Below are 27,143 nucleotides of genomic sequence, written 5' to 3'. Positions count from 1 at the left end.
ATGATAAAAAGTAAGACTATAGTCAACTCTCTCTGACCAGTAACAGCACAGAGTTGGTAGGCACTCTAAAAAGCCAGATATGCACATATTGGCTACTGAAACCAGCACTATGGCTGAATGAGGGAAAAAAAAAGATCAAATTCCAGCATGACTCTAGTCATCAAATCTTACCAAAATGCACGCCCAATATCACTTCACGTTAAAGGCAATAAACCAGATATTAAATCAGAGAAACTCTGTACTGTGTTTGCAACCAAATTTGAGAAAACACTACAGTGGAGTTACCCAACAGAAATCCAGCCATCTAACCTGATGAGATCCCCAAATGCTGCTGTACAATGACAAGGGCTACATTTTGCTAATCTAAAGAATCCTCTCAAACTAACTGAGAACCTTTGAATTAAATTATAATCTTTACCATACTGGAGTCCATGACAAAATATATGTACATCATGTCCCCAGCTCTTCTCTGGTTTGTCTCAAGAAAGAAAAAAATAGGCTGACTAATTTTTCTGTTAAGCATACTGACCTAGAAAGGCATTATAGACAATTTCTTCTGCTTTTAAGACAAAACATCAAATTAGTTATACATTTCATATTGCGCTGTCTGATAAATGCCTTAACTCAATACTCAATCCTGGAAACAAGTGATTCTAAAACCACTCCGCAGGCCCCAATTTTATTTCACCATCAGAATTAGTCTGTGATCTAAATTTCATTTTGCTGAATGCCAGCTGTAAAAAAGACAAAAGTAACGCTGTTCCCACATGTGCATTTATAGGGAAAGGTACAAGACTCAATTCCTATCTCACTGTCACATAGTTCACACAATTGAATCAAAATAGTCACACTTCATTGTTTAAATTACTGAGGTATCTGTTAAAAAATGAGTGAATCTAGGTGAAACAGAAATAAGTCTAGAATAGAATTAATTCGTTTTTTGTCAATATATATATCCAATGCCTCTGGATGAATATTTAAATCAGTAATAAGAGAGCAATAAAGATTCACAATTTCAACACCTAATGCTGTGAACCAGAATACTGAATGTTTTTTTCTAGCTAACATACAGTGTTAGAACTCTTGTTCCATTTTTAAATAATGGATAAAAAGTGAAATATTTTTCCTAGATTAAATATGCATGCTGATGAAACTTTGACACGTTTCTAGGCTCCACGTAATTATTTCTTCTTCTACAGAATAAGTTCTATGACAAAGATGCAAGAGATTAATTTAAAAAGCATCCACGCTTTTTCTTCTTCTTTTTTTTCATACAACAGCACAGGTAAAGTCACTAATTTTATTAAGTTGTGAAAACATTATTCTAAATAATGTAAATAATGTCAAGCTAAAAATTTTGATTTTATTGACTGCAGCAATCTCTCTCTCACTCTTTCACTCAGAGTATTTGAAACAATCAGTACTGAAGTATTTGTAAAAAATGCTTTAGGAAATAGTAGCAGTCTAATCTTACTGTCACTGAAATCATTTGGTTATGTATCATTTGCATCAAGATGTCTCAAAGTACTTTAGAACACTGCATCTGTAAAAAGTCTCCCTCTTCCACTGAATGATTTTTTTCTTTGCCTTTCTGTTGAATTCCATATGTCTTTTTTTTTTTTCCTTTTTTTTTTTTAAAGTACTTTTCTGATGTCTTTTGAGAAGGTAGAATCCTAAATCAAAAAATCAGGTTTTACAGCTTTGAACACATTTATCAAAATTCTTTTCCTCCCCCTGCAGAAGCTCAACCAAACAAGCTCGACCACATTCTAGGCATACAGGTTATCAGCTTAAGTGTGTTCCAAATAGCCCAAATAAGCCTGGAAGTCCTAAAATTTGCAGCTATTGTCTACATTTACAAGCAGAACGTTTTCGTAAGTTGAGCTGTGGCTTTGTCTCAGCATGGAATTGTGAGTTGTGAAATTTTGCTTGCCTAATAGAGTGGATAAAAATAATTCAAACAAAACGTAAGAGTCAACAGTCCACTTCTTTGTTGCCTTCTCACTCAACACAGTAAATTGCTGATAAGCTTTCCTGATGGGTTTTTTAAAAGCAAAAAAGACCACATGGGAAATATTTTAAAATAACAAGCCTTTAATTTAAGTTTGCAACATTATCATGAGGGATTGTTGAAAAGGATAGGTGTGAAACTGTTATCTGTATTTGCAATACTCTACCTTGAAGTCTATGAAGCAAATTGTGGACTAAAGTGGAACGCCACTTTTCACTGGTTAAAAAAAAAAAAAAAAGAAAAAAAAAAAGATAGTTTGCTTATGTACACTTCAAAACCAGAACAAGTTAAAAAAATGAAATGGCAACAGAGACTGGCTGACTTTCACAAGGTCACTAGACAGTCAGAAGATACTCTTGCTCAGAACAGCAATAACAGAGGTGTGGATAAAGCACAGGCTCCAGTTTTGAACTCTGACTCAGTATTCCTTGATGGTCAAAGCTCAAGTTGTAATTAGACAAGAGAATTTCCTCTAAAACCAACTCATTTAAAGATATGCTCATTTAAAGATATGCTCTAAAGTATAAGACCATGTTAAGACGCCTGTTCATACACAGCTATTATAACAATGAAAATCATCCTTAAATGACAGTTACACCAATGTATTTGCAATTTGATGTCCAATCAAAAATTATAACCATACCATTTATAACAGGCACAATGACCTAATTTATCAAACATCACCTATGCGTTCCTTAAAATAAAAAGCAAGTTGGCATCCAGCCACAGAATAATGTGGCCCTGAGTAGTTTCACGGCCAAATAACAGCTAGTACATATGCCAATGTGTGCAAGAAGAAGCACACTGCTCTTTTGCAGAAAGATAGATGTTCGAAGAAAAAAAAAATTACTAGAAGTCTGTACATGCATTACTCAGTAGCACAAACTGACAGTGACATGCAGAGCACAGATGCTACTTATATTTGTATCACTTTCAAAATCTCCCATCCAAAATAAAAAGATGACTTTTTAAATTGGTATATGAAAGAAAAAAATTAACTGCTGGGGATTCAAATCTTGTGGTCATCTTGTCTTAGTAGACTTATTTTCCTGTGTTTTAGTGTGTTTAGAATTCCTTTATAATGAAACAGAGAGAGGCATTAGTTAAAAACTCAATTTTATTTCTTTAGGAAAGTTAACATATTTTGTGATTTTATAATGAAAGTAAGTTTTCTATACTCATAAAATCAATTCCATAGTATTACCAGCAGCACATGAAAAGTCATTATAGAGTACAAATAGAAGGCTATGCTGTATATAGTATATTTTAGGCTACAACAAGAATTTTGGACATATAGTGAGATGTAGGTTTTTCCTCCCTCAGAGCAAAACGTGAAGCCCACCTCTTTAATCCTCTCCATAACTGAAAACAAGTGAACAAAAAAGTATGGATGAGCAAAAGGTAGTTCCTCTTGGTAACCAACAGAACAAACTTGGATAAGAACTTAGCTACCTTTTTCAAGAGGAAAGTAACATACATTTACCTAATAAGACTAGGTCTTTCTAGACCTGCACAAGGTCATTCTTGAAACCTGAAAGGAAACGAATGCTCTAGTTAGTAAGTGTACATAGGACCACTAACACCAATTATGCCAGAACAACGGAAGAAACTTACAGTATTAATGCATTACACTTGTAGCATTATCCATTCCTTTGATGCGCATCTGCTCCCATGCATACGTTGCTAAATCTGTGTTAGTTGTATATGAAGAATGAGAAGTTCCTTGGCATAGATGCCCTCCCTAGGACAACAATTCTGACTGGAGTTACCAATGTTAATGTTGATATTACTCATTTTGGCTCTGCAAAAAAAAGATACCAAGGAACAGTAGGTAAAGAGGAAAAGAAGGATTCACTTTGTGTTCTTGGACCCCGTTCAAAAATTTCCCCAAAACAGTGATATAACACCTGTCAGATAACAGGTCACACAGGTTCAGACAAACAATAAACAGAAGAATAAAAGTAAAATTCACAAGCAAAACGTAACTTACCAGTATTTCAGCTTGTCTGGGTAATGTTGTGGTACAGGTCATTCTTCCAGAAGTGAGTTGAAGAGACTTGATCATTCCAGACTGTGGTGAAGAGGAAAACTGCTCACTTGAAGAACCCCAGATGTGCACAGATGAGCTCCCACACAGTAAAATACTGCTGTACTTAAATGAAAATAATTCTTGTAGCAGCCTGCAACAGGCCTTTGCCTCAAATAAAGCTGTCTGCTATTGAACACATAGACACTTCTAATACAGACTGATTGTCAATTAACCATTTCAGAAACCAGAACAAGAGTTTTGATTTCACCAGGAACTTATCATATTAGGATATAAAAAAACCATCAAATCCTTGGATAAGCATCTTTCACAAATCAATAACGTACCTGAATTCAGCACAGTATTTCACTCCATTCATCACAACCACAGACTACTACAAGATAGTTTCAATATTGTGTAATCTCATCTAGAGCACAGTACCTTCACACATACAATGTCAAAGTGGAAAGGTGCATTCTTAAGGCTAAATACTGACTTCAATCAAATCCTTGTTTGCTTGTTTGTTGTTTTGTTTTTCCTGTTATTATGTAAGATTATTACCTGGACTCAGGTAACATCTCAGATTCTGGCTATGGTAACACATCAATCACAAGATGAGATAAGGCCATACCATATCTAATGTAAGTAGTGGATTTTTCTGCAACTGAAGAGTTGAAATTACATACCACAGATTCCAAAGCTATAACTTAAAGGAATGCATTCCAATACAGTCCTACAGAGCAGACTATCCATATGTGTGCTCCATACACAATAAAGATGACTTGTGCATTGTGCAGTTGCAAAATATAAAGAATTGCCTTTTAGATGTATATACAAAAAGAAACTTTTTACAGAGTCAAAAGTTCTACTGAAAATTCTTTTGCTGTTATCCAGGGGAAAAGAATTCTTATTTGATTGTGGAAAGGTTTACATATAATGGGATCAAGAGATATGGACCAGATCAAAAACAGAAAGAAAAGCCTATAGAAAAGCCTATTTCATTAACTCAAAGATGTCTTTATCAATTTACAGGGCTACTTGTACAGTATATGATTTTTTTCAGAGCATTCTCATATCATTCAGTTATATGACTTATAAATTCTATTCTTACAAGTCAGTTTGCACACCACTTGCATTCTATTTCAGATTAATAAAAATAAATACTTCTTTCCGAGGCAGATGCAGCCAGTACATGATAAAATACAAAAAAAATATTTCCCTTTCCACAGCTGCTATGAAACTTCTTTACTTTTAGGAGGATTATATTCTGGAACAGGTGGCCTAGAGAGGTTTTTTTTTTGTTCTTTGTCTTCTGAGATTTTCAAGACCAGACTGGACAAAACCCTGAGCAACTTGGTCAGATCTCAGAGCTGACCCTGTTTTGAGCAGGAGGTTGGAAGAGAGACCTCCCGAGGTCCCTTCCATCTTGAATTATTCTGGAAGTATGTCTTGAAATATAAGCATACATTAATAATAATAAAAAGAAAAAAAACTGCTCTTCCCACCCCCCCCTTAAAAGTTACACTGAAAATACATCTAAATTACGACCATAATAAATAGGCAAAAAAAAACCACATCCTTTGGATAAACAGAAAATAAATGATTGAGACTGTGGTTTTTATGATTCTCTCAAACTACTAAGACCTTTCTTAGATGCATGTTTTTTCACAAAACATTTTTGATAAAACTTATAGTAATATAAATAGTCTTTGCATTTAATTTGGACTTGAAAGAAATATAGCATGAAAAAACTATGAAATATATTTATCTAACAGATAGAACTTTCATAAACAAAAGATCAAACTCTTGAATTTCCATCCAAATAATTTTGGACAGTATTGCAAATATTTATGCCACTCATATTATTCAGTATGTACCAGAAATATTTCTTAAGCTACAGAAGAACTAGGAAAATGAAACTGCATTCAGTATCAGAAAGCTCATATTTTCTAGCTACAGGTTGAATTTGAAGAGTCTGAACTACCAGTACAAAATAAAGAGGAACTGAACAAAAATAACTGAAAGCAAGTGAAAAAAAACAAAACAGAGGTGAACAAGCTATACTGCTCAACGCAGCAATTGCTTTTGTGCAATTAACATCACCGATTGACTCAATCTACAGCAAAGATTCTGCCTGAATTGCCTATGGACTGAATCAAGACTCTAAAGCATTTTCAGTACAGGAAAATTCTAATAAAAAATGTAATCCAAGAAAAATAATAATCTCAGATTATACACTGCATGGAGCTAAGATATAGAATAGTATTCCACATGACCTTTCCAATAACTCTTATAAATGCTTCTTACTTTCAAGGAAATCACCAGTTACAAGGTGTTTCGAAAAACACTAGACCTACAAAAATATTTACTTTAAGTGTGTGATAGTATAACAGAGATCCTACTATTCAGTTCAAAAAAAAAAAAAAAAGAATACCTTGTAAAATTCATACTTTCTATAAACAGGACTGTAAAGTGCCAAACCCATCGGTTTTCCACTATTTCACATAATTTATTGTATAGAGGATTATCAGAAAAGATGCTAGAAAGACATTCTTTTCTCTTGGGTGACTTTTTTTTTTCTTCCCCAAGAGCATCAGAGATATCCTCATAGACCTTTAGTTTTTTCCAAACCCTTTAGCAAATGAAACTGGTGCTCTTTGAATATGGGCCCTTTGAATCTGGCCCTTTTTGTTTCCATTATCCCTTGGTAAAAGGCACTGTTAGGTGCAACCGGACAAACATACCACAGCTCAGACTAGCTATGAAAGGCAAAATGCTTTAGAAGCTTTAAAACTGCATTTTGTCTCTGTATCTTTATGATTCTATATATTCTCCACATTCATCAGTAAAATGATATAAAAACGAGCTTCAAGCTATGAATTTCTTTTGTGGAAAACTACATTGCCTATATTGTCCCACGCTGATAAGCAGAAACTGGATATTAGTATCTTGACTCCCTTTTTAAATTTAACTCCAGGTTGCTTCAAAGCATTAAGAAGCTGGTACAGCATTTCTGTATCATTCTTTATTCATTTGCAAACAGTACATGCTCTCATTTGTGTTATAAGAGCTTCCAAGATGTAGAATGTAGTAAAGACGCAATTAGAGATAAAGAAAATAAGAGATAGTACTTCCTTCTTGTGTACCCATAATAATAGGTAATAGGAAAAATATACCTTGGATGTTACTTGAGTTCTTGTCTGAAAAGCCTGACCAAAGTCCCCAGAGGTCATTGTTCATGCTTGGTTATCAAAACATTACAAACAGTGGTTCACTTGTACAGAAGCTGCCCCAATCATATATACATGTGTACTGATGGTTAGTCTAAACATCTTTCCCCTCTTCAGACTAGCCAGAAGAAACATTCACCATTTTTGTTGGTGTTTTTTTAGCCCTTACTGAAACTCATACATCTATACACTAAAAAGGAGTCATGGATTTCCTACTCATTGCCAGTATGCATTACATCACTGAATTTAAACCTATTTTCTTTTCTTCTCAACAGAACTGAGATGAAATTACTATGGAAAAATAAAGACTGGAGTACCTATCCTGAGGAAGCCACATTACAAGTTGATGATGCTGAAATGGACAGTGTATGGATACAGAGGTAGAATTCATGACTATTTATTAATGCATCTTTTCCTCCTATCAAAGTGCTGTGTAGGCTGGATTGTCACAGAGTCCAAATTAAGACATGCAAACATATAGATGATAAACAAGAAGGAGAAAGGGGCACTTTGAAAATAAGGTTAACTTCTCCTGATAGAAGAATATTCTCCCTGTACAACAGCTACTAAGCAAGAAAGATTTAACTGAAAGGTTGAAGAGGACAGGTTACATGCTAAACTTGACAAATTAAAAGAAAAATAAATGAACCACTATGAAGATTCTAACCTTTAATGGCCCAAATGTCACATATTCAGCTTTCCACTTACTGTGTAAATGTTGGAAGTGACATGTTGACTTCCAGCAGAGGTACCTTCCTCTGCTGAACATCCCATTCCCCAGGGATCAGCAGAGCCTCTCACCTGGTATCAGGCAGATCCACCTCTAACCCAGAAGGGTACTGCCTGGTCAGCTCCTGCAGTTCTACCATTTGTCCCATGTGCCCTGATTATAGCTTTGATTTCTGGCCAGAGCAGCTGTCTGCAAAGTACTCAAGGCTTCAGCAATAGGCAACTTTTATTTCTTTCTAAAGACTTAAATGTGCTTGTAAATTGACCTTCAACACACAAAAATGACTTCTGTTTCTCTTGGTGATGAGCTTTCAGAGGATCTGATTAGAAAGTGTTTGATACACAGTCACCACAGTCACTGTGAGGCATGATATTCTTTTGCCTCTGTTCTTTCTGCCTTTTTCTAGATTCTTATGCAATGGAAGTTTTTAACTGGTCTTATTTAGTGTGCTACTGTTGCCTTTTTGCCATTATACAGATAAAATAATTTAATCTGTAACTGATTCCTGGTCCAAATGCCCCTAGCTGTTAAATAAAAGAAAGGTCCCAAAACAATCATTCTTCATTTGTCACCAAAACACTGCCTTCTCCCCTCCTGTATATGCTTTCTAGCACTGCCCCTTTTCCTGGTCAGTAAGTTTGAGGGTCAAACTGCCTGTTTGCTGTGGCTTCAGACAGTAGGGCTTTCATACTCTTTTTTTTAATTGCCATATCTTTAATAGACTATGGAAAACTTTTCTGAGACTATGCTTCTAAGGTGAGACTCAGTGTGTTTTTGTTTATTCAAGAGCAACAAAGAAATTTTAAAAATATCATTGTCACAAAGCAAGCATTTTCTGAATTACACCTCAATATAACACATATAGCTACGTCAAACACGTTATCAAAAAAATAGAGTTGACATGAATTTTGATGTCTTTGTGTGTCACTGTGTAATTAAAACTAACAAAGGTCCAAATGTACTAGATGAATATTGAATATTTACATTGGAAAATATTCAAATCACAATAATTCCTCTCTGTAATGCTAGAGGAGTTACAATATAACTTATTTATATCAATACAAACCAGTATTCTGCAAACTCCCTCATACTTTTTTGCCTTTTAGCTTCCTCTATTCTTTAGGCAGATTAGCTAAGGAATTCTTTCAACAGTTACAACTCCAGAAAGGCAAGAGACAGCAGAGAAACAAAAGTATTCTAGAGCATCATCAGAAACAATCATTCATACTTCAGTGGCAGTTGTACAGAGCAGAAAGGAAAGGCGTTTTACTGACTCAACTCAAAATTCAAGTAACAAGGAAAAAAAACACTCTGTTGCCTGCAAGCTGGGTATCTAAGAAATGAATGCACAATAAAAGTGATTTCTGGTTTTATAGCCCCACAATCCAGTGTCTTGGGAGATAAAAGAAAGGGAAGAGTAGCTACATTACACCCTGATGTGAAAGACGTTGTACAGGTTTAAAAACATACTAGGAAAACTAAAGATTCAACATGTTTCTGCCCCCTTTTAAGTGTGAGCAAAGCAAAATAAAATGATCAGAGATGTAAACTGCCTTTATGTTAAAAAAAATTAGATTTCAGTTCTCAAAACTAAGGCTCTTCGAACCAGTGAGGAATAGTCCTCTCTTATGCCTTCAGTATCTAATCTTGTTACTACTAATTTAAACTGAAATGGGTAAAATACTGCCTCTTGTATCTAACAAATGATACAGCCTCCCCCATTTATGTTTTAGCTTTACCATAAAACCCTTTTCTGCCATAATTTCTAATTTGTAGATTCATCTAGGTTTATGTAAATCTAGATTTACAAAAATTTGACACTGGACCCAAAATTCAGTAAACACAATGTTGTGTGATAAAACATAATCCAGGCATATAACATGAAAAAAGTCGACTGGCATCAATAACAGAAGAAGGGTTAAAGGAAGACAAAAGCGGTGAAAGAATGGAAGAACATTAAAGACATCAATGTGCATGGAAATTGGATAAAATCTATCATGACATAACTCATAAAGGTTCTGGCTAGCTGATAACTACTTTTCTATGCAAAGTACAACTGACCTGGAATGTTTGAAAGCATTTAATATGGGACTATCTGAGAACAGACAATTAGTAAAGACTGATAAATAATATGTAGGCAATTGTACTGCATTGAAAGAATAGATAGTGCTCAGTATAGAGAATGATCATAAGCAAAGCTCTTCTTTGTTACCATTAATATTCTTTAGTGTTTGTGTGTGAAGGATATTCTTAATGAAACAAAATATGCAGGTGCTGGTCAGACAAAGGATGATCAGAACTAAAATACCAAGAACTTGATAACCTTGAGGACTGTGGCAAAATTAAGAACACTGATTTATGTGAACAGTGTTATGAAACGTTAAGTCATGTGTTATTTGAACTATGCAAAAATATTTCTATCAAGAGCTAGATCCCACTGCTGGAAGATGAGTGAAGGCAAAATCTTACTGTAATGTTCCAGGAATGGCTACCGCCTATGGAAGCTATGCAGTTGTGAAAAGAGGCAAAGGTCACTCTTGGGAAAAAGGGCAGGGTAAACTCAATAGAGATTTCATCTGGGATACAGTTTGTGGTATGGATTTATTCATAAAGAAGGACGATAAACTATAGCAGCTGTAGAAACTAGTATTAGCTAGTTCTGCATTTCTCTTAACATAGAATCACAGAATGCACTCACATGAGAAAGGTAAAAGGGACCAGCACATTCAAGTTTCATGAAATGAAGACTATGAGAAATTAAGACCACCTTCTTTAAATACATTGTGAGGGTCACAGCAGGGGTGGGGAAGACATTAAGCTTGAAAAAAAAAGGGGGGGGGGGGGAGAAAAAAGACTGTTGACATAAGCAATGAGTATAATTTTATGCCTTCTTGGCCATGAAAACACTTACGATAGAATTTAGAGTGTTTGTAAACACCATAAGAAAGCAGTAGTGAAACAGGTATGCAACAGAACCAGCACACCAAGACACTATGATACTTTCAGCATGGCAATAGTTTAAAGAAGTGATTTTGACTTGAGTACCTGCACAAAATGACTCAAAGTCACTTTCATTCTTATTTATTCTACCTAACTGCCTACTAGCATTTTGTCTGAAGCAATTTATAAAGATTAGACAGACTCAGGTTTTTACCTGGACAGAGTGACATGGTAAAGAGTAATAATTTTCTAAAGCAGCAATAAAGTTTTTCAAAGCCTCATTCAAGTACTACTTCTATCCTCATTCTTTAATGACCCTTTTTACTGCAGTCAAAGACACACTAGCTACATGCAGTATCCTATTTTAAAATTCTCTTTTACTTTTGCAGGGCTGCAACAGAGCTAAGAGATCCACAGAGGAGCTGTCCTGTCCTAACCACTATGGGAAATTAACCCCCCACCCTTTCTATGATATAACAAATTCTGTATTTTTCATACTGCAAGAAAAAACAGTGTCAAGAATCTCTGTAAGCCAGAATACAGTTAGTCTGTACAGAATTCTCTCACATCACTAGTATAAGTGGGCTGACTTCTAGAGGCTGAAGGTATGAAATTCTGAATCTAATGTAATCAATGGAAATTCTATAATCAACTGAAGAAATAACAACAACAACAACCATTTTATCCTTTCTCAAAAGAGCATAGTCCATCATCACATTTGCTGTTTGTGCATGTAAGCATAGAGAAGGGGTGAACTTTAATGATAAAAACTTATTTTGCTTACTTCAGGCATGTAAATTATTTCAAACAGCAGTATCACCAGTGCAATTCAGGAAGAGATTGTCATATCTTCCAATTACACTAACATGAATGAAACCTGGACACAAATTTAAAGCATATTCTTAAACGCTTTCTAAAACAGGAGAAATAAGCTGTACCAAGCTCTTACTAGACTGTAACACAAGCTATGATCACTTTTCTCATGCAGAAATCCCATAATGTTTTATAATACATGCTATTTTAAAAACACACATTTTTGCATACTGTATCTTAATGACATTACTTTTCATTTTGCTTGCTGCATTCACCTCAATAATAGACCCCATCTATTACCTATGATTCTCCTGAAAAAGGAAATGTATCTTGGAAGTGCTGTTCTTCATTAACGTCAAGTATTGCATATTTACAATATTGTCTTTATAGAAGTGATCACAAGTAGTTTTTTTTCCTCAAATACTTATAGCACCCTAAAGATTATTCATTGAAAAGATATTGGAAATTTTATTTCATAACACAAGATTTATTGACATGGAAAACTTGATAGACAGTCCAGCTATTAAATCAGTACATATAATAAACTGCATTGCATGAATTGAAAGCTTAACTACAGAACAGGGTCTAGAAAAACAAACAAACCGCAAAATACCTATTGCAAAAACAATTCTGGCCTCTTGCTATCTTTTATAAATGGAAACAAGCTGCAACATTGTTCAGCAGTAAAGGGGGATAAAGAACTGATAATAATCCTCATGCTCCTCACATGAACTCCAACAATGCCTTTGAATGAGACTTTTAAAGCTGGTAATTGTCCATCAAAACAGAATAACTTTTGTTAATCCTTGTGCCACAAATTACTAATCCATCTGGAAAGTTTTTTTGGTTTTTTTTTGCATGTGTTTACAAGGATCTAAATGTCATCGGAGACACAACTAGGTTAGTAGCATTTAAAAACAATAAAAAAGAAAGACGGAAATAAAAAGTCTGAAGCAGTTGACCACAGAATAAGTAGGATTTGCAGAAGTACTTACAGCTCTCAATCTCCAGTGTGCAATTCTGCTCATCCAGCGGATATCTGCGTAGGTCCATCATACAAGCAGCTGTCGTTGTAATTCTAGGAAGGAAAAAGAAGAGCTTGTTAACGTGTCTCATTCCAATCTTTCTTTGATTGCACTTGGTTGAAAGATCAAAATATATTTTTACTGACACTTGACTATTTTTACTAAAATACTGTATATACTGATTGTTTGTAACTAATACCACTACAAGGTTATGCCACTGGTGGGCAAGCAGACAGCTTCCCATTTATTCACCATTATCACAGTACCGCAAGCTTTAATCATCAGCAATCAGTCTATCCTGAAAAAAAATTAAATCACCACAAATTAGAATAGCACTAATTCATTCATTATATAGCGGAGCAGTTTGAGCCAAAAAGGAAGTCTCAATGAAAAGCGGCAGAGGAAAGCTAGGGATGAGCAAAGAAAGATGTGTACTTCATATCCTGGGTTAATACCCTAATCCTTTCATATGAAATTTAATTCTGTCTTCTCTTCAACAGTGCTTTCTTTGTAAATGAAATATTATTTTAGCTTCACATTAGCAAGTGAACATTTTCAGGACTGTTTTCACAAAATGTTTAGACCATATTTGATTTGTGCCCCCGGATGACATGAAACCTTAACACGGGTCAAGTGTTTCTTTTAGGTGTTCAGACGAACATCTGTATTTATTAATAGACTCTTTTGCTGATAGACCTCCTGGAAGAATAATCCTGAGCATAATAATCTGAACCAAGGCAAAATGCTCAGCAGCCTTTTATTAATGGTTTACCTGCAAGTCTTCCTAGAATGTAAACAAAAATCAATTCTATTTTATTTTTTCCTCCCCTCTCCTGTGAATATGCAGTATCTGTAGAGACTGAAAAAACAAACCTAAAATTTGGAATCCGCCAACAATCAAAATAGGTATATTCTGCACATACTGTAAGTAGGGCCAGGTGGGGATTTAGTCCATCAGCTGAGAGGTTTCTAGCCTTTCTTCTCTCCTCTCTCTACTCCCTAAGAGCCCTTCTCCTGCACAGCTGCTAAAGCCTGGCAATTTATACAGCATCCTCAGACAAACAAGGATTTTCTTTAGTCCCTGTACTTTTCTGTTAAGTACGGCCGACTGGCCATCCGCATCTGGAAAATCTGCTTCCACGCCCGTAGAAAAACTTGAGCACTGCACAGCAGCCAAGTGTACAAGTTTTTTTTTGTTTGTTTTGTTTTTTTTTTTCCCCCCAGCTGGAAGTTAGGCAAATAACTTAACTCAAATCATAAAATCCAAGATGATGTAGGTGTGCCTCCAAAACGGGACCCAACTCGATAGATAAAGTGTTTATAGCATGTGCAGACACCATACCACCTGATGGGATCAGCAACTGGGATTCAAGGGAAGACTGATCGTGGGTGACCAACATTCTTCTCAAAATCTTGTTGCCCTGTACGAGGGTTACTGGTCTTCTATAGAATATATTTAGACAGTTGGATAACGGCTCAAAAACTTCTTTTATACTCTTCAATCTGACAGAGAACTCTGTCACTTGATGGACCTCAATCTTTCTCCTTAAATACCTTATGACAGTTCATTAGAAGCAGAAAACTATAACTGCTTCAGATAGATTCAAAATTGACTTTAACAGTCCTTTCCACAAGGCATTAAAAAGTGTTCAAGCAATACAGCCCTCTCATTAGTGTCCTTACAGTCCTATCTAACAATGCTTTGCTCTTGTTTACAGAAGAAAAAAAAAAAAAAGCCCTGTAAATTTCTTCAACAAAAGGAGGAGAACAAAAGTGGAAGCAAGTTACTCCTATAAACACTGAGGAAGTCTTACCTCTTTCTTGTACATCTAGACAAGATTCCTTAATTTTACATTTTAACCGTACATATCTATTGGGTTCTGAGAGAATTCAATAATAAATGAACACCTTTTGGCGGTAAGTTCCTGTTTCAATCGCTACATAGCTACTCACAGAATTGCTTTTGAAAATATGTTGTTTTCCGTCAGTGTGGATCACCACAAATACTTCCAAAAGAAATCTTCCTGGAACGGACAAAAGCAGGGGAGAAGAATCTTTTGGCTCCCTTGAATGGATTCTTTCCAGCATTTAACAAAAGCAAAAGCAGAGCAATGAAAATGATTGGTAGAGCAGGGTTTTAATCAAACCCAAACAGTAGTTTTGAATAACATATTTAATTCAGCTCACTTGATCATTCTTAACCACAATGCAAATCCACTGGAATAAAAAAAGAAATCCGTCTTTTCCTCTCTTCATGCCTCCCTCATATTTTTACCCTGATTTTCCTCACCTTTGGAAAAATAGAAATAGTTCTCTCTCATCTTCAAAATTATTTAAGCAACAAAGCTACCTTTTAATAATTATTAATGGCTTGCAATTCACATTGAATAGCTAAACAAAATTACTAATGCAAGAGCACAGAAGAATTGACACGTTTAAATGCTCTTAAATTCAAGACTCATGATCTATACCTTCACAGAGGAAGGAATAACAGTTTGTTATAGCAGGTAGGAATGCTTGAAACAGGCATTCTGCATCTTCCCCAAAACAGAGCTATTTCAATTTTCATAAAAGGATTAAAAATATTTTTACTAGCAAGGACTAGTGCACAAAATATAAATTTTTTTTTTTTTGCATAACATAACCTTGAGTACAAACAATGGAAAAAATGACAGCTTTTAAAAAAACAACACTGACTCAACACACTAGTCATTAGAATGATAACAGAATAACAGTGCTCTCACACCGTGTGAAATGAAACACATTACAGAACTGTCTCATACACTAATCTTTTTATCTGCTGTGAAAGAAAGCGAAACCTTGTAATATTTCATTTCATGACTCTTAATGATGCAAACCAGTGCAAAGAAACCTTCACCCCGATTATCTTGCAGGGAAAGTGAAGTTTGCTGTCAATAATACCAAAAATAATACCTATTACTTCTGAGAAAACAGAAAATCTGCCATTGTCTCCAAACCTTTGGGAAGGTTCTGTGCTTCATAGGACCTGGAAACTGGCACTGCTCCTTTCTCAGGCCATAAGGAACTTTTAAAATGCTTTCAAATTTTAAGTGTTGCAGGAAATAATACTGTCCTGGTAGTTGAATAATACTACTGTCCTACTAATGGTTCTTTTTTTTCATTGCTACATAGGGGACAGTTTTTCAAAATCTAATAGATGTTGCCCTTCCTACAAGTTCAAGTAGAATTTGAAAATCAAAACAGCAACTAAGATAGTTCTGATATCACTGCAGAAGAAAGAACACCACTAGAGACTGGAGAGCAATGCTACTGATATGTGGAGACGGGCAGAATCCAAAGCCCTCTTGGAGCTGCTGCAGCTCTGCAAAGCTGTAGGGAATAAGTCGCAGCAGAAACTTATCTTTGCCCTCGAAGGAAACAGCTCTGACCTATCACAGACAGAACAGAAATGATGACTAAGGAGGTGACAATTTCAGATAGTTCCTCAGAGCAGAGTGGTAGTATGAGAACTATACAATACTCTTAGCTCTAGCACTGACACATCACGATCCTATTGAATAAGAGACAAACCTGAAGCCCAGGAAAATACAAAGATCAATTATTTCTTCAATTGTATGCACATATACAATGTCCAGTCAAAAGCAATGTGAGATTTTGCTTCAGATCTCTGTGTCTGAAGGCAGAATCTGGCTCTCCACTAACAATTTCCAGACAAATCCAAAGAGTTTGCAAGGAAGCCATGCTCTTTAACAGACTGTATTTCTATCGGGACTTTGTCAGAATGTTCTGTGCCCACCGACTGGCAATCACTATCTCTCTCTCAGAATTCGTTACTGAAACCACACACTGCAGCTATACCCACTGTTCACTTCTGCTTCTTGGAAACAGTCCTGCTGCATGACAGTTGGAAACAGCAGCAGCAGCAGCCAGCATACCCAATTTCAAATACGTGGAAATCTGGGAAAAAAAACCTGTAATGGGATATATCACTCTCCTGAACAGTAATACTGGATTTAAACATGTGTCACGGTTGCTAGAACTACCAACAGATTGACATTTAAATTAAAAAACATTTATTACTAATTATAGAGGTCACGGAATTCTTCTTCCTCCTGTTTATTCACATCAAGCGTAAGCTTCCCTTATATAACCTTAGGTTAAGAGCTGGCTTTCACAAAGGATAAACAGTGACATTTCTACAAGTCCATCATTAAAACCAAACATTCAGCTACTGACTGCTATGATTTTTTCACTTTAAATCGTGCATAGAACTCTCAGTGTAGTTTAACGTGAAAAAAGTAGAAATGGTTTTACTGATGTTGATAGCTTTGTTTGAAATGCAATGATATAGTCAGCCACACAGAGCCTGTAATATGCTCTCTTCTAATACCACTTCTCAAAATTTCATGAGTATTTCAGCCTAGCTTGTTTTTCTTATTAACTTCTTTCCTCATTTCCTTAGTCATTACCCTGTCCAACCCTCACATACTTAGATACTCTCTCAAAACACTAAGTGTTATTTGTTGAAGTTAGAACTCATGACCATAAGTTAAGCATATGATGCTTAAACCTTTTCTAAGGATAATACAAGATTCAAATCAAATTTTGCAGCTGACAAAAATCAAGGAGCTGGAACACATGCAGAAACTTCAACCTCTAAGTTTTGTTGGTTTACACTGTTGATTAAAGAAGAATAAAAGATTTTTTCAGAGGAAACAAATATATAAGCCTGCGATCTTTCTTTTTTGGGAAGAAGTTCTCTATTTCTCTGCTGAAGGATTGGCTGTTGTGCTATCTGCCCGTCAGCCCAGAAAAGTCATGGAAAACTGGTGAATTTGGCTGCTATTTCATAGTAAAAGAATTGTGATTCTGAAGAATGATAATTTTGTTGCAGCAAATGATAATTTTCATGCAGCAATGCCCAGCTTTCTGCTCTCTCCCCACAAAGCTCTCTAAACTGTTGTTTAAATTAGATAAGCATTGCCTTCTATCCTGTCACTGAGTCCAAAACTCAGCCACAACATCATGCTCATAATTTAAATCCCTGCAAAAAGCAGACGTCACTCTACAGAAAATCTTCTGGTACAATAATCTCAGCTTTAGACCGAAGGTATTCAGGCCTCTCTCTGAAATACTACATGCTCCTTTAGAAGATTAACACCCATATAACACAATGAAACAGCTATGCCAGAAGAACTAGGAGGAGCACTTCAGATTTTTAATATTTTATCACTGTGAAATGCATCTTTGTCTTTCAGCATTCACTTCACTTCTCCCTTTCAACAGAAATAATAAATAAACAAAAGGAAGATCCATAAAAAAACTATAGGATTTACAGAACAGTGAAGCAATATGAACTGTGCTGACAGCACACAAAACAACAACCTTGGAGAAAAAATCCAGTACATCTCCTCTGCTTATACAAAGTTCATAGCCCTTTTGCTTTATGCCCAACAATATAAAACTGAAAGTTTTACTTTCAAACATTTTGCAAAATGTTTCTTATTCCAGTTGGAAAGATTACATGTCCATTTCACTAAGATAACGTCAGCACTGCAATAAAAATTGCAAAATTTCAACTTCTTTCTCTTAAAAATTTACACTACTACCAGCCGAGACATGCTGCATACAACAGATAAGTTGCATATACAAAACACCTTTGAACAAGTTGTGTCCTTTTTAATAGGAAAAAAGTTTATAATTCCTAAAGTTCTAAGACAAAACTGTTTAATTTCACATGTTTCAGAACATATGAAACTCCTTTTTCACAACCTTTCATAATTTTTTTTTTCTTGAAATTCCACTTTATATACAGGAGGGTATGAAAATAATAAAGTTTACTGCATTCTCTCTAAAAATAGTTACTTAACAATTCTGAAATTATATTAAATTTAATCTAGACTCTCAAACTGTGGAACTGAGATAGAGCTCTCTAAGGAGCCACCTGGATTTGGTTCATTCTCAGTGCCTAAAATAACTGGTAGTTAGTTCTGGTCAGTACGTTGAACTGTATACACATCCTACATTAATATTGTTTATTCCTGATGATAAAAATATAACGCTTAATTAAATAATTGAAGAACTAGGGGGGGGGGAAGGAAATAACTTCTCCACAGGATACGTACTTTTCAGTGGACAAATTCTGGAGATAATGCTGCTGCTAAAAATGTAGAAACATTAACTCATATAGCACGAGCTTTGCCCACAGCCTACCTGTTTATGTCTACAATAGCACTACCATCCTATACTGCAATGCTTTTATTTGGGAGAACAGTCTTATTTTCCCAGGAATCTACATCAAAATGTTAAATCATGTGCTTCTTAGAAACAAATGTATAACCTGCTTCCTACCCACAAAATGTCTGCAGCAGCCAACCTCCAACAACGGCTGGGCACAGCTCCTCGTGGAACCAGCTTTCAAGGCAGGTGGTGGTGGTGTTTACACAACCTGCAGCTCCTGCACTTTTCTCTGTTGGTGAAGAATATGTACTCTGGATGATAATCTCATAAAGAAACTGCATTTGCTATTTCTCCATCTTCTTAATTTATCACTTGTGATAGAATTAATCCTGCAAAACTCTTTCTTCTCACAAAACACCACCAAGAATATTACCAATTACTTGCCCATCCAAGGAAACATCCAAGTGGATGATCTGACAATATGGTATTTTCAGTATTCTGGAGAAAGGAATTTTTACGTGAGTTAAAAAATAACATGAAAGTCAAAACAACCTGCAGTAGAAAAGGCATATTCAATTTTATGGTTGCAGCTTATTTAGTAACTCTTACAGAAGAAGCAAGATGAGAGCCCAAAGCATCTATTGCTCTGGTTTTTGTGAGTCAGAATAAGACAACTCATTTTCCACAGGGAAATGTCAATAGAAATAATAAATTTAAGTAAATTCTTCATAAGCAGAAATACTCTCAGATCTGAAAAGGAGAGAAAAAAGTCAAACAAAAACACACAGCTCTAGCGCAGACCTAAAATTATGTTTCCTTCAAGAACCTTTAGAGCAAGGCAGTGACCTGTAAAATTCTAATGCTCACAAAATTGTAAGACAAAAGTAAAACAGTAAAATGAAGCCTCCCTGTCCTAAAGTGGGACTGGTACTTAAAAAGCAAGCACACAAGGAGACAGCAGTCAGAATTAAAGCAAACTGTAAAACACTGTACAGTAACAGACACAAGTTAATCCTTATTAGATCAATTATGATTACAAAAGACTGGAATTGAGGATAGAGGCACTGCCTCCCTACATGACTGTAGGATTTCAGTTAGACTAGTGCTTTCTATGATTTTTTTTTCTCATTAAGCAATTCACTATGTATCTTTATTATTTGAGGAAAAAAAACAACAGCTCACAACATATCATTTCTTTCCTCTTCACCTTGTTCTAACAGAATTTCACCATTGTTAGGAATGAAGTGTTTAATCATCTTGTCTTCATTTACTCTTCTACTTTCTCTCTATAAACAAACTGACATTCCCCAAAGCAGTACCAATTTGATCCACTACAGTGAACTCACCTACTGCAGCTCTAATGTGCTCTGCATGCCTGAAGTACTCACGTAGAATGGAGCCCCTTACCTCTATTAATGCAATCTTTCCTCCTCTACCTGAGAAAGGTCACCCACAGTCAAACAGCTTTACAAAATCCAGAATAAAATTATTTATTTCTGATGAATGTTGAAAGCACAGGCAGCAGCTAAGCACATCAGAAAGGCCCTCGTGCCAGTGCAGCTTAATTTCTCTGCCGTTCTCACCTTCCTCTAAGTTTAACACAACACAAGCAAAAATGGGAATGAGAAACTGTCCATTTTTGTACTACCAGTAAGAAAGGCAGTCCAGTGTAAGTGTCCAATGTAAGAAGTCCAGTGTAATCATTCAGTAGAATAAACCAAATATCCTTGTAATTGACAGTTATTATAAGATTGATATCTCTTGCTTTGTTTGATTAAACATTTCAGCTTTGCTCTGGTATTTAGGGAACAGTAAGAGACACTTATCCAGAGACATAATTCCACCCCACTGACATCCTTTCAAATATCACTATAATACCAACCGTCAATAAAGAAGGAACACAAACAAATAGCACAGATGATCTTAAAGTCTCAAAGCATCTGATGCATTGCCCTCAGACTATAAGCCTACGATATTAGCAGATATTAACATCACCATTGTCTAGATACAGAACATCGATACTAATGTATCATTTCAGCTTTAATTTTACTGAATGACCATTGTTTGTAGTTAGCATGTAATGCTCCTTTGTCTCAAAATATTTATTTCATTTGTGAAGTTCATGAGAGATTTTGCAAGGCTCATGAATACATATATCACTGCTCCTGGTAAACTAAAAAGTAAAGGGATTATATTTCAGTGAAGTTGAGATCATCAGTATAGATTTTAACCTGGTATCAATAATGTCAATGTATGCAATACTAATTGCAAACACGCTTGAATATACCCACCTGATTAAAAGATTGGCATCTCCAATGGGCACATACCAGGTTTTAAATATAAGTAAATACATGAAATTACACCTGTAATGAGAAACCTGCTTCCTCAGTACCTTCCTCTTTTTTTTTTAAGCTTTGTGACTTGGTATTTTCAAAAACACATCTTTCAGAACCCAAACCAAATGACACTGGGCAGCCAATTACTCCTTGGAATAATAATATATAATTATATATATAATAAATGTAATACATAATTATATATAATTATATAACAATTCTCCTCCCTTGTTACATTCTCTTCCTGCTTTCCAGGGCTCCTCCCTGCAGTTGTATGTTTCTTTTTTGCAGCCAAATACTATATCAAATCCCTACCAATCAGACTTAGAATTGGCTTTCAGTAATTTAGAACCATTACAAATCACCTACTTTGTTATCCTCAATTTTACACAAATCTTTACTGTCAACAACTCCACATTGTACTTCACCACTAGACCATCGAAGTCAATGTATAGATTTCACACAGCAAACAAAATCCGACCAAAATATGAATGTTATGACACCCCAACTAGAATCTAGTACTGATCCATACAGTTTAATTCCTAGGTATATTAGCTTTTTCCATGATTTTTATCTAATTTCTTTGCACCATTTGAGTTACTAATTTCTGTAGCTCACAGGTTAGCAATAAATTATGTTTTTGTTTTTGTTTTTTTTTTTTTTTTCCCAATAATTTCAATTTAATATTTTAATATTTACAGCAAAGTTATTATCACATACCTGGAAAGAGCAATAAAAATAAAATAATTCAGTCCAATTGTATTTATTTATTTTTGAAAGATATGGTGTCAGCCCATTATAAAACTGCAGACAAACATATCATGGGCTGGTTTCCACAGCCAGTTTTAAAAACCATTCACACATGCATTTAGAGTGTAGGTATAGCAGTACTGCGGGCCTACTTCGAGACAGAGTGTGACAGCTGCCATAGCACACAGCGACCTGGACTGTCTAATAGAATTAAAAGGGGCATTGTGAAATTACAGGCATATGCTTGGGGGAAAGAACTCATGGTTCTTTCTGAGGCTATTGTCATGTCCATAGACTAGTTATTACTGAACAGATTGAACATATCATTTGAGTCCCCACAAGAGAAAGCTTTTCCCTATAAAAGGCAGCAACTGAAAGGGTTGAAATCACTCAAATTTTGTACAAAAAAAAAAAAAAAAAAGGAGTACAAACCCAAAGCATATACCTATGATAAAATTTTCACTTCCAACTACTTCTCTTGCTTTTAACTTTGAACCAGTCATGAACCAATCATCCTCACATGTTTGCCACGGTCTACAGAAAGAGGCTGATATTGCACTGGTAAGTGAGTGGGAGGCTGTATTATCAAACGAAGGACAAACAACTATCCTGCTCATTGGATTTGAATCGCTTGGTTTTGTTTTGGTGTTTTTTTTATTTTGTTTTGTTTTGTTTCCTAGAAGATACACTTGGTTGTATTAAGCAAATTAGGTCATTTATTAGGTAGAATATACTTTTATTTAACATTTTAAATATATGGATTATTTAACAATTAGTGATTTAGCACCCATATTCATTCTTCCAAGCTACTTCACTAGGCATTTATGTATGCCAAACAGAATATATCATAAATGCCTAATTGAATCATTTACAGGTTTATGGATGAGACAGGTTTACAACTGAAGTTGTTTTTTTTCTTTCTTTCTTTTTTTTTAATATGGGAAATACTATGTGTGGCAAACAAAAACCACTTTGAAGTACAGAGTAAATGAGACGCCACGTCTGACAAAAAAAGTACAATAAGAATACAAACTATGGATATGCAAATAAGAATCACAGAATCATTTAGGTTAGAAGAGACCTCTAAGATCATCTAATCCAACCTTTAACCTAGCATTAGGCAAATTATTCACTTAAAATGACTCCCAAAATTCTTAAGATTAGCAACAATTTATTGTTTATTACAAACCATGGTTAGCCAAAAAAGCAGTATCCACAAATCACTGAGATATTTTGTAAAGCATCCTATGCATAGGCATGAAGAACAAACACCCAGTGAGACAAGGCTACAAAACTTTGCCCTTCACCTGAGCCCTGTACATTCACCAAGCATCAGTGAAGCTTCCCCACCCCAATTAACAGCCAGATCTAGTGCAGTTTTACCTGCCTTTAATAAATCACCTGTTTGCGTTGTGCCTACAAACCACATCTGAACAATTATTCCATGTGAACACTTAAGGACAACAAAAATTTAGGGGATAGTTTTAGGCCTCATTCATAGCATACAGATACCAAACGACAGATTAGCACCACATGACTTTAGGTAAGACTACTACAGAGGGGAAAAATAAATACATAAATACGTATGGTTTTATATATAAAATGCTACAATGGAAAGAACATTCTTCTTATTCATATAAGTGCTTTAAGGTAGGTCTGACTTGAACAAAATATGAACAGTTAATTCTGCACATTTCATCCTAAACATTATTCTTTTTCCTACTCAACCTGATCTGCACATAGGCATCTGTGGAGAAAGCTTGTTTTACAACTATTTCTTTTTTTTTTCTTCTGACAGATAGATCTACTGACACAATACCTAAGCCATTAAACCTTTATAAAAAATAAATCAGTAATAAAACTACCTTCTATCACATTTTAGATGTTGTGCCCGGACTCAGCGCTTTTCTCTTGTATTATGTTAGGCTCATAGCTTCAATCCTCTGTCTTGTATCTGGTTTGTTTTAAACACCAAATGCATTTACAACTTTCAAGCTGTCGAAGAATTCAGTCATTTTCTGCCTGCTTTAGTATTTAGTCATAGTACTTACTGCTACCTTTTAATTTTTGTTTGCAGCAATATTACTTTGAAAATGGGAACCCGTGTTCTCCTTCAGCATTTTCAGAACTGTATCTACACTTCAGAGAAATTCAACCTTAGTTAGGGGTTTATCGACGTATGAGGATAGCATGCAGTTTTTTTCTTTAACAATGAGTCAAACCTACTGACTGCAATTAACAGGCACCTAAGTTAACTCCAGCTATCCTACTGAAATTCAGTTTCCCAAGGGCTACATGCACTTCTGTGCCAAAATTAAGGCGTTCAGTTATGACCCTCATGTTTCTTATCATAGAATCATAGAACAGCTTGCGCTGGAAGGGACCATAAAGATCACCCAGTTCCACCTCCTCCCCTCACCCCCCCCCGCCATAGGGAGTGACACCACCCACTAGATCAGGTAGGCCAAGGCCCCATCCAGCCTGGCCTTGAACATCTTCAGGGATGGGGCATCCACAGCTTCTCTGAGCAACTTATTCCAGTGGTTCACTACCCTTACAGCGAAGAACGTCTTTCTGAATTTCTTCCTTATCTTCATTTCAGAGGAACATTAACGTCATTTGAAATGGAAGTGACAAAAAAAAAAACAAAAAAACCGTCTGACATACTAGCAGCATCATACTGTCAACAAGAACTGAAAACCTAATAAGCTATAGAAAACACAAAACATCAGAAATATAAAAAGCAATGCTGCATATAGACCACTTTTCTATGCATTGAATATTCAAATGGTCCTCTCCTGTTTCTAAACTAATACCTTTGAAATTTCTCAGTAACTAGATCTCCGGGGCCAAAACACAAATCCATACACTGGAAAAAAAAAAAGTTTACAAAAAAGTTTACTCCTAAAAAAAAAAAAAAAGCCATCAATATTTTGCTGCATGTGGCTTTTAATAAATAAAATGTGTTCATTTAAGACAAACTCCAGTAATTTTAACAAGGTCCCTTCTCTCTTTTTCCACTTTAATGTGTGTTTTGTTGGTTTTTTTTTTTTTTTTTCATTTTAAATATTAAGATCCATTTTTAAGATCCACAATTGGTTATTGGCATTTGCGATCAAAGTTATTAGATTTGGAAGATACATGACCGTGATTGGCCAAACAGACAGATTATTCTGTACGCAGTGCTGTTATCATACAACGAATGACTCTCAAAGAGTATCAGAAGAGTTCAACTGATTCTCAGACTTTATTCACATTTCTGATTTCCATGTATTTCTGCAGACGACAAGCATCACTTAACATTTTGCATAACCAGATTTGCACTTTACCATGCAGCAGAGGAAGTTGAATCAATGCATTATATATATGAAAGATTTCTTCCATATTGTGTACTTTTATAATTTAGATGACATGCTCACCATTGCTTTTAAAGTATCACACTTGTAACTTGACAGGATATTCCTGAGACCTTCTTTTTTCCAAAGAAAAGTTATGACTAGCTCACATTTTAGGTAGATGAAGAGTCAGCTCAAAAATATCAGTCATACCTGAGTACACCAAATATACATTTGACAGGAAAAGAAATGCTTATCTGAGACACGTTGGACCTGTTCAGGAGCCATTCTATATATTAAGGGTTCTTTTTAAAGTGACCATTGTGAAGATCAATAAATAAATAAAATTAAAAAACAGTCTTTTTCTACAAGCCTTTTTTTTCTCCCCCAATACAATCTCTGAAATAACTTCTGTGCTTTACTTAAAAGTCTCTTATACATAAGCAATAGGACAACACTTGCTGATTTTCAGTAAATTAAATTCATAGCAATGGCCATTATGTCAGGATGACATTTACTTGATTAAATGTACAGGTGCTTTGAGCTGAATGAAAACACTGGCACAAACCCGCAAGGTGAAAGCATCGCTTGCATAGCAGGTTCAGCACAGATTCAGAGGCACAGCGGTGAGTCTGACGGGGACCATGTCCTCTTGCACGCATTGTTACTTATTTATGAGCCTAGGCATGGAGTAATGGCCATCCAGCCACAGACTTATGGCACAATATAGATGGCTTCTCACAAACCGAGCCATTTTGATAGGCTTTAGAGGAGGGAATTTCCAGGAACAAAAGAAATACTTTGTAAGATTCATATTTATAAAGCAGGTATTTCACAACTCAGATCAAATTTGTTCCCCTATGTAAAATCTGGTATTTTACAGAAGACTCCCCCCTGAGCATCTTTTTTAAATGTTGTTTTTCACATTATGGTGTATGATACCAAATGATGGCACAGTGGAGATGACAGTATGAATCAACTACCTGGACAGAACACATTTTAATTTTCTTAGTGTACAAGGATAATAAGAGGTCATACCACTCCCTCCATGAGACATAGTACTTATGGGAAAGATAATAGCTGAACAGAAAAGTCTTAGCATGGATGTGGACTTCAAGTCAGCACTGTTTGCACAGTAGGAGACAATGCTATACAATGAAACAGTCACACTTCTATGGGCAAGCAGGTTTCTCCAGTGAGAAATAGGGAAAGGCACATGAAAATGATCTCTACCATGTCCTGAACAGGTGAGAATTTTCTATATTGGCTTATATAGAACAGCACTCTTCTCAAACTCCTTCATTTCACAATGCATATTCTCAAGTAACTGATTAAATGTTGCACAGGTAGAAACATCCAGAAATATCCTCCTGTTTTTTCTTGTTTGTTTGGTCACATTTCAGTATTTCACTTAAAAATTTGTTTTCAGATATTTCAAACATTGACCAGAATTCATCACTAATGTTGTGTGTTACATATGCTCATTTAACCTAAAACTAGAAGTAGTGACTCTGCAAAACATCTCTTATAGGTAGTAAATCTCATTTTCATCAGCAGGCCACAACTTTAGCAAGTAATGTCAGCAGTTAATAACTTCATTGCTAGGGTTAAATATCTTTCCCAATGTTCCTCCAAGCTGACAAATGAGAAGACTAATCATATGAACATCAGTACTGCATTAAGGAAGCAGGCTCTCAGAAGTTCTATGGAGTATGCTTATATTGTAACCCACATTTTACACAGATACAAACATTGAGATAGTAATTAACTTGCTCGAATCTGCTC

The 27,143-nt window shown here is 35.4% G+C and overlaps 1 protein-coding gene across 2 annotated transcripts in view; it reads right to left on the bottom strand.

Moving 5' to 3' along the window:
* Positions 1 to 27,143, bottom strand: part of GABRB2 (gamma-aminobutyric acid type A receptor subunit beta2) — a 167,262-nt gene that overhangs the window by 56,509 nt on the left and 83,610 nt on the right. For both annotated transcript variants that reach the window (XM_050713577.1, XM_035563978.2), the window contains exon 6: positions 12,746 to 12,828. In XM_050713577.1, the coding sequence (XP_050569534.1) occupies positions 12,746 to 12,828 (83 nt within the window). The remainder of the gene's footprint in view (positions 1 to 12,745; positions 12,829 to 27,143) is intronic.

The sequence above is a fragment of the Cygnus atratus genome, chromosome 14 (assembly GCF_013377495.2).
Source record: "Cygnus atratus isolate AKBS03 ecotype Queensland, Australia chromosome 14, CAtr_DNAZoo_HiC_assembly, whole genome shotgun sequence".
In the NCBI taxonomy this organism is placed as follows: Eukaryota; Metazoa; Chordata; class Aves; order Anseriformes; family Anatidae; genus Cygnus; species Cygnus atratus.
The sequence above is the reverse complement of the archived record's forward strand: the minus strand, read 5'-3'. Positions and strand labels throughout refer to the sequence as shown.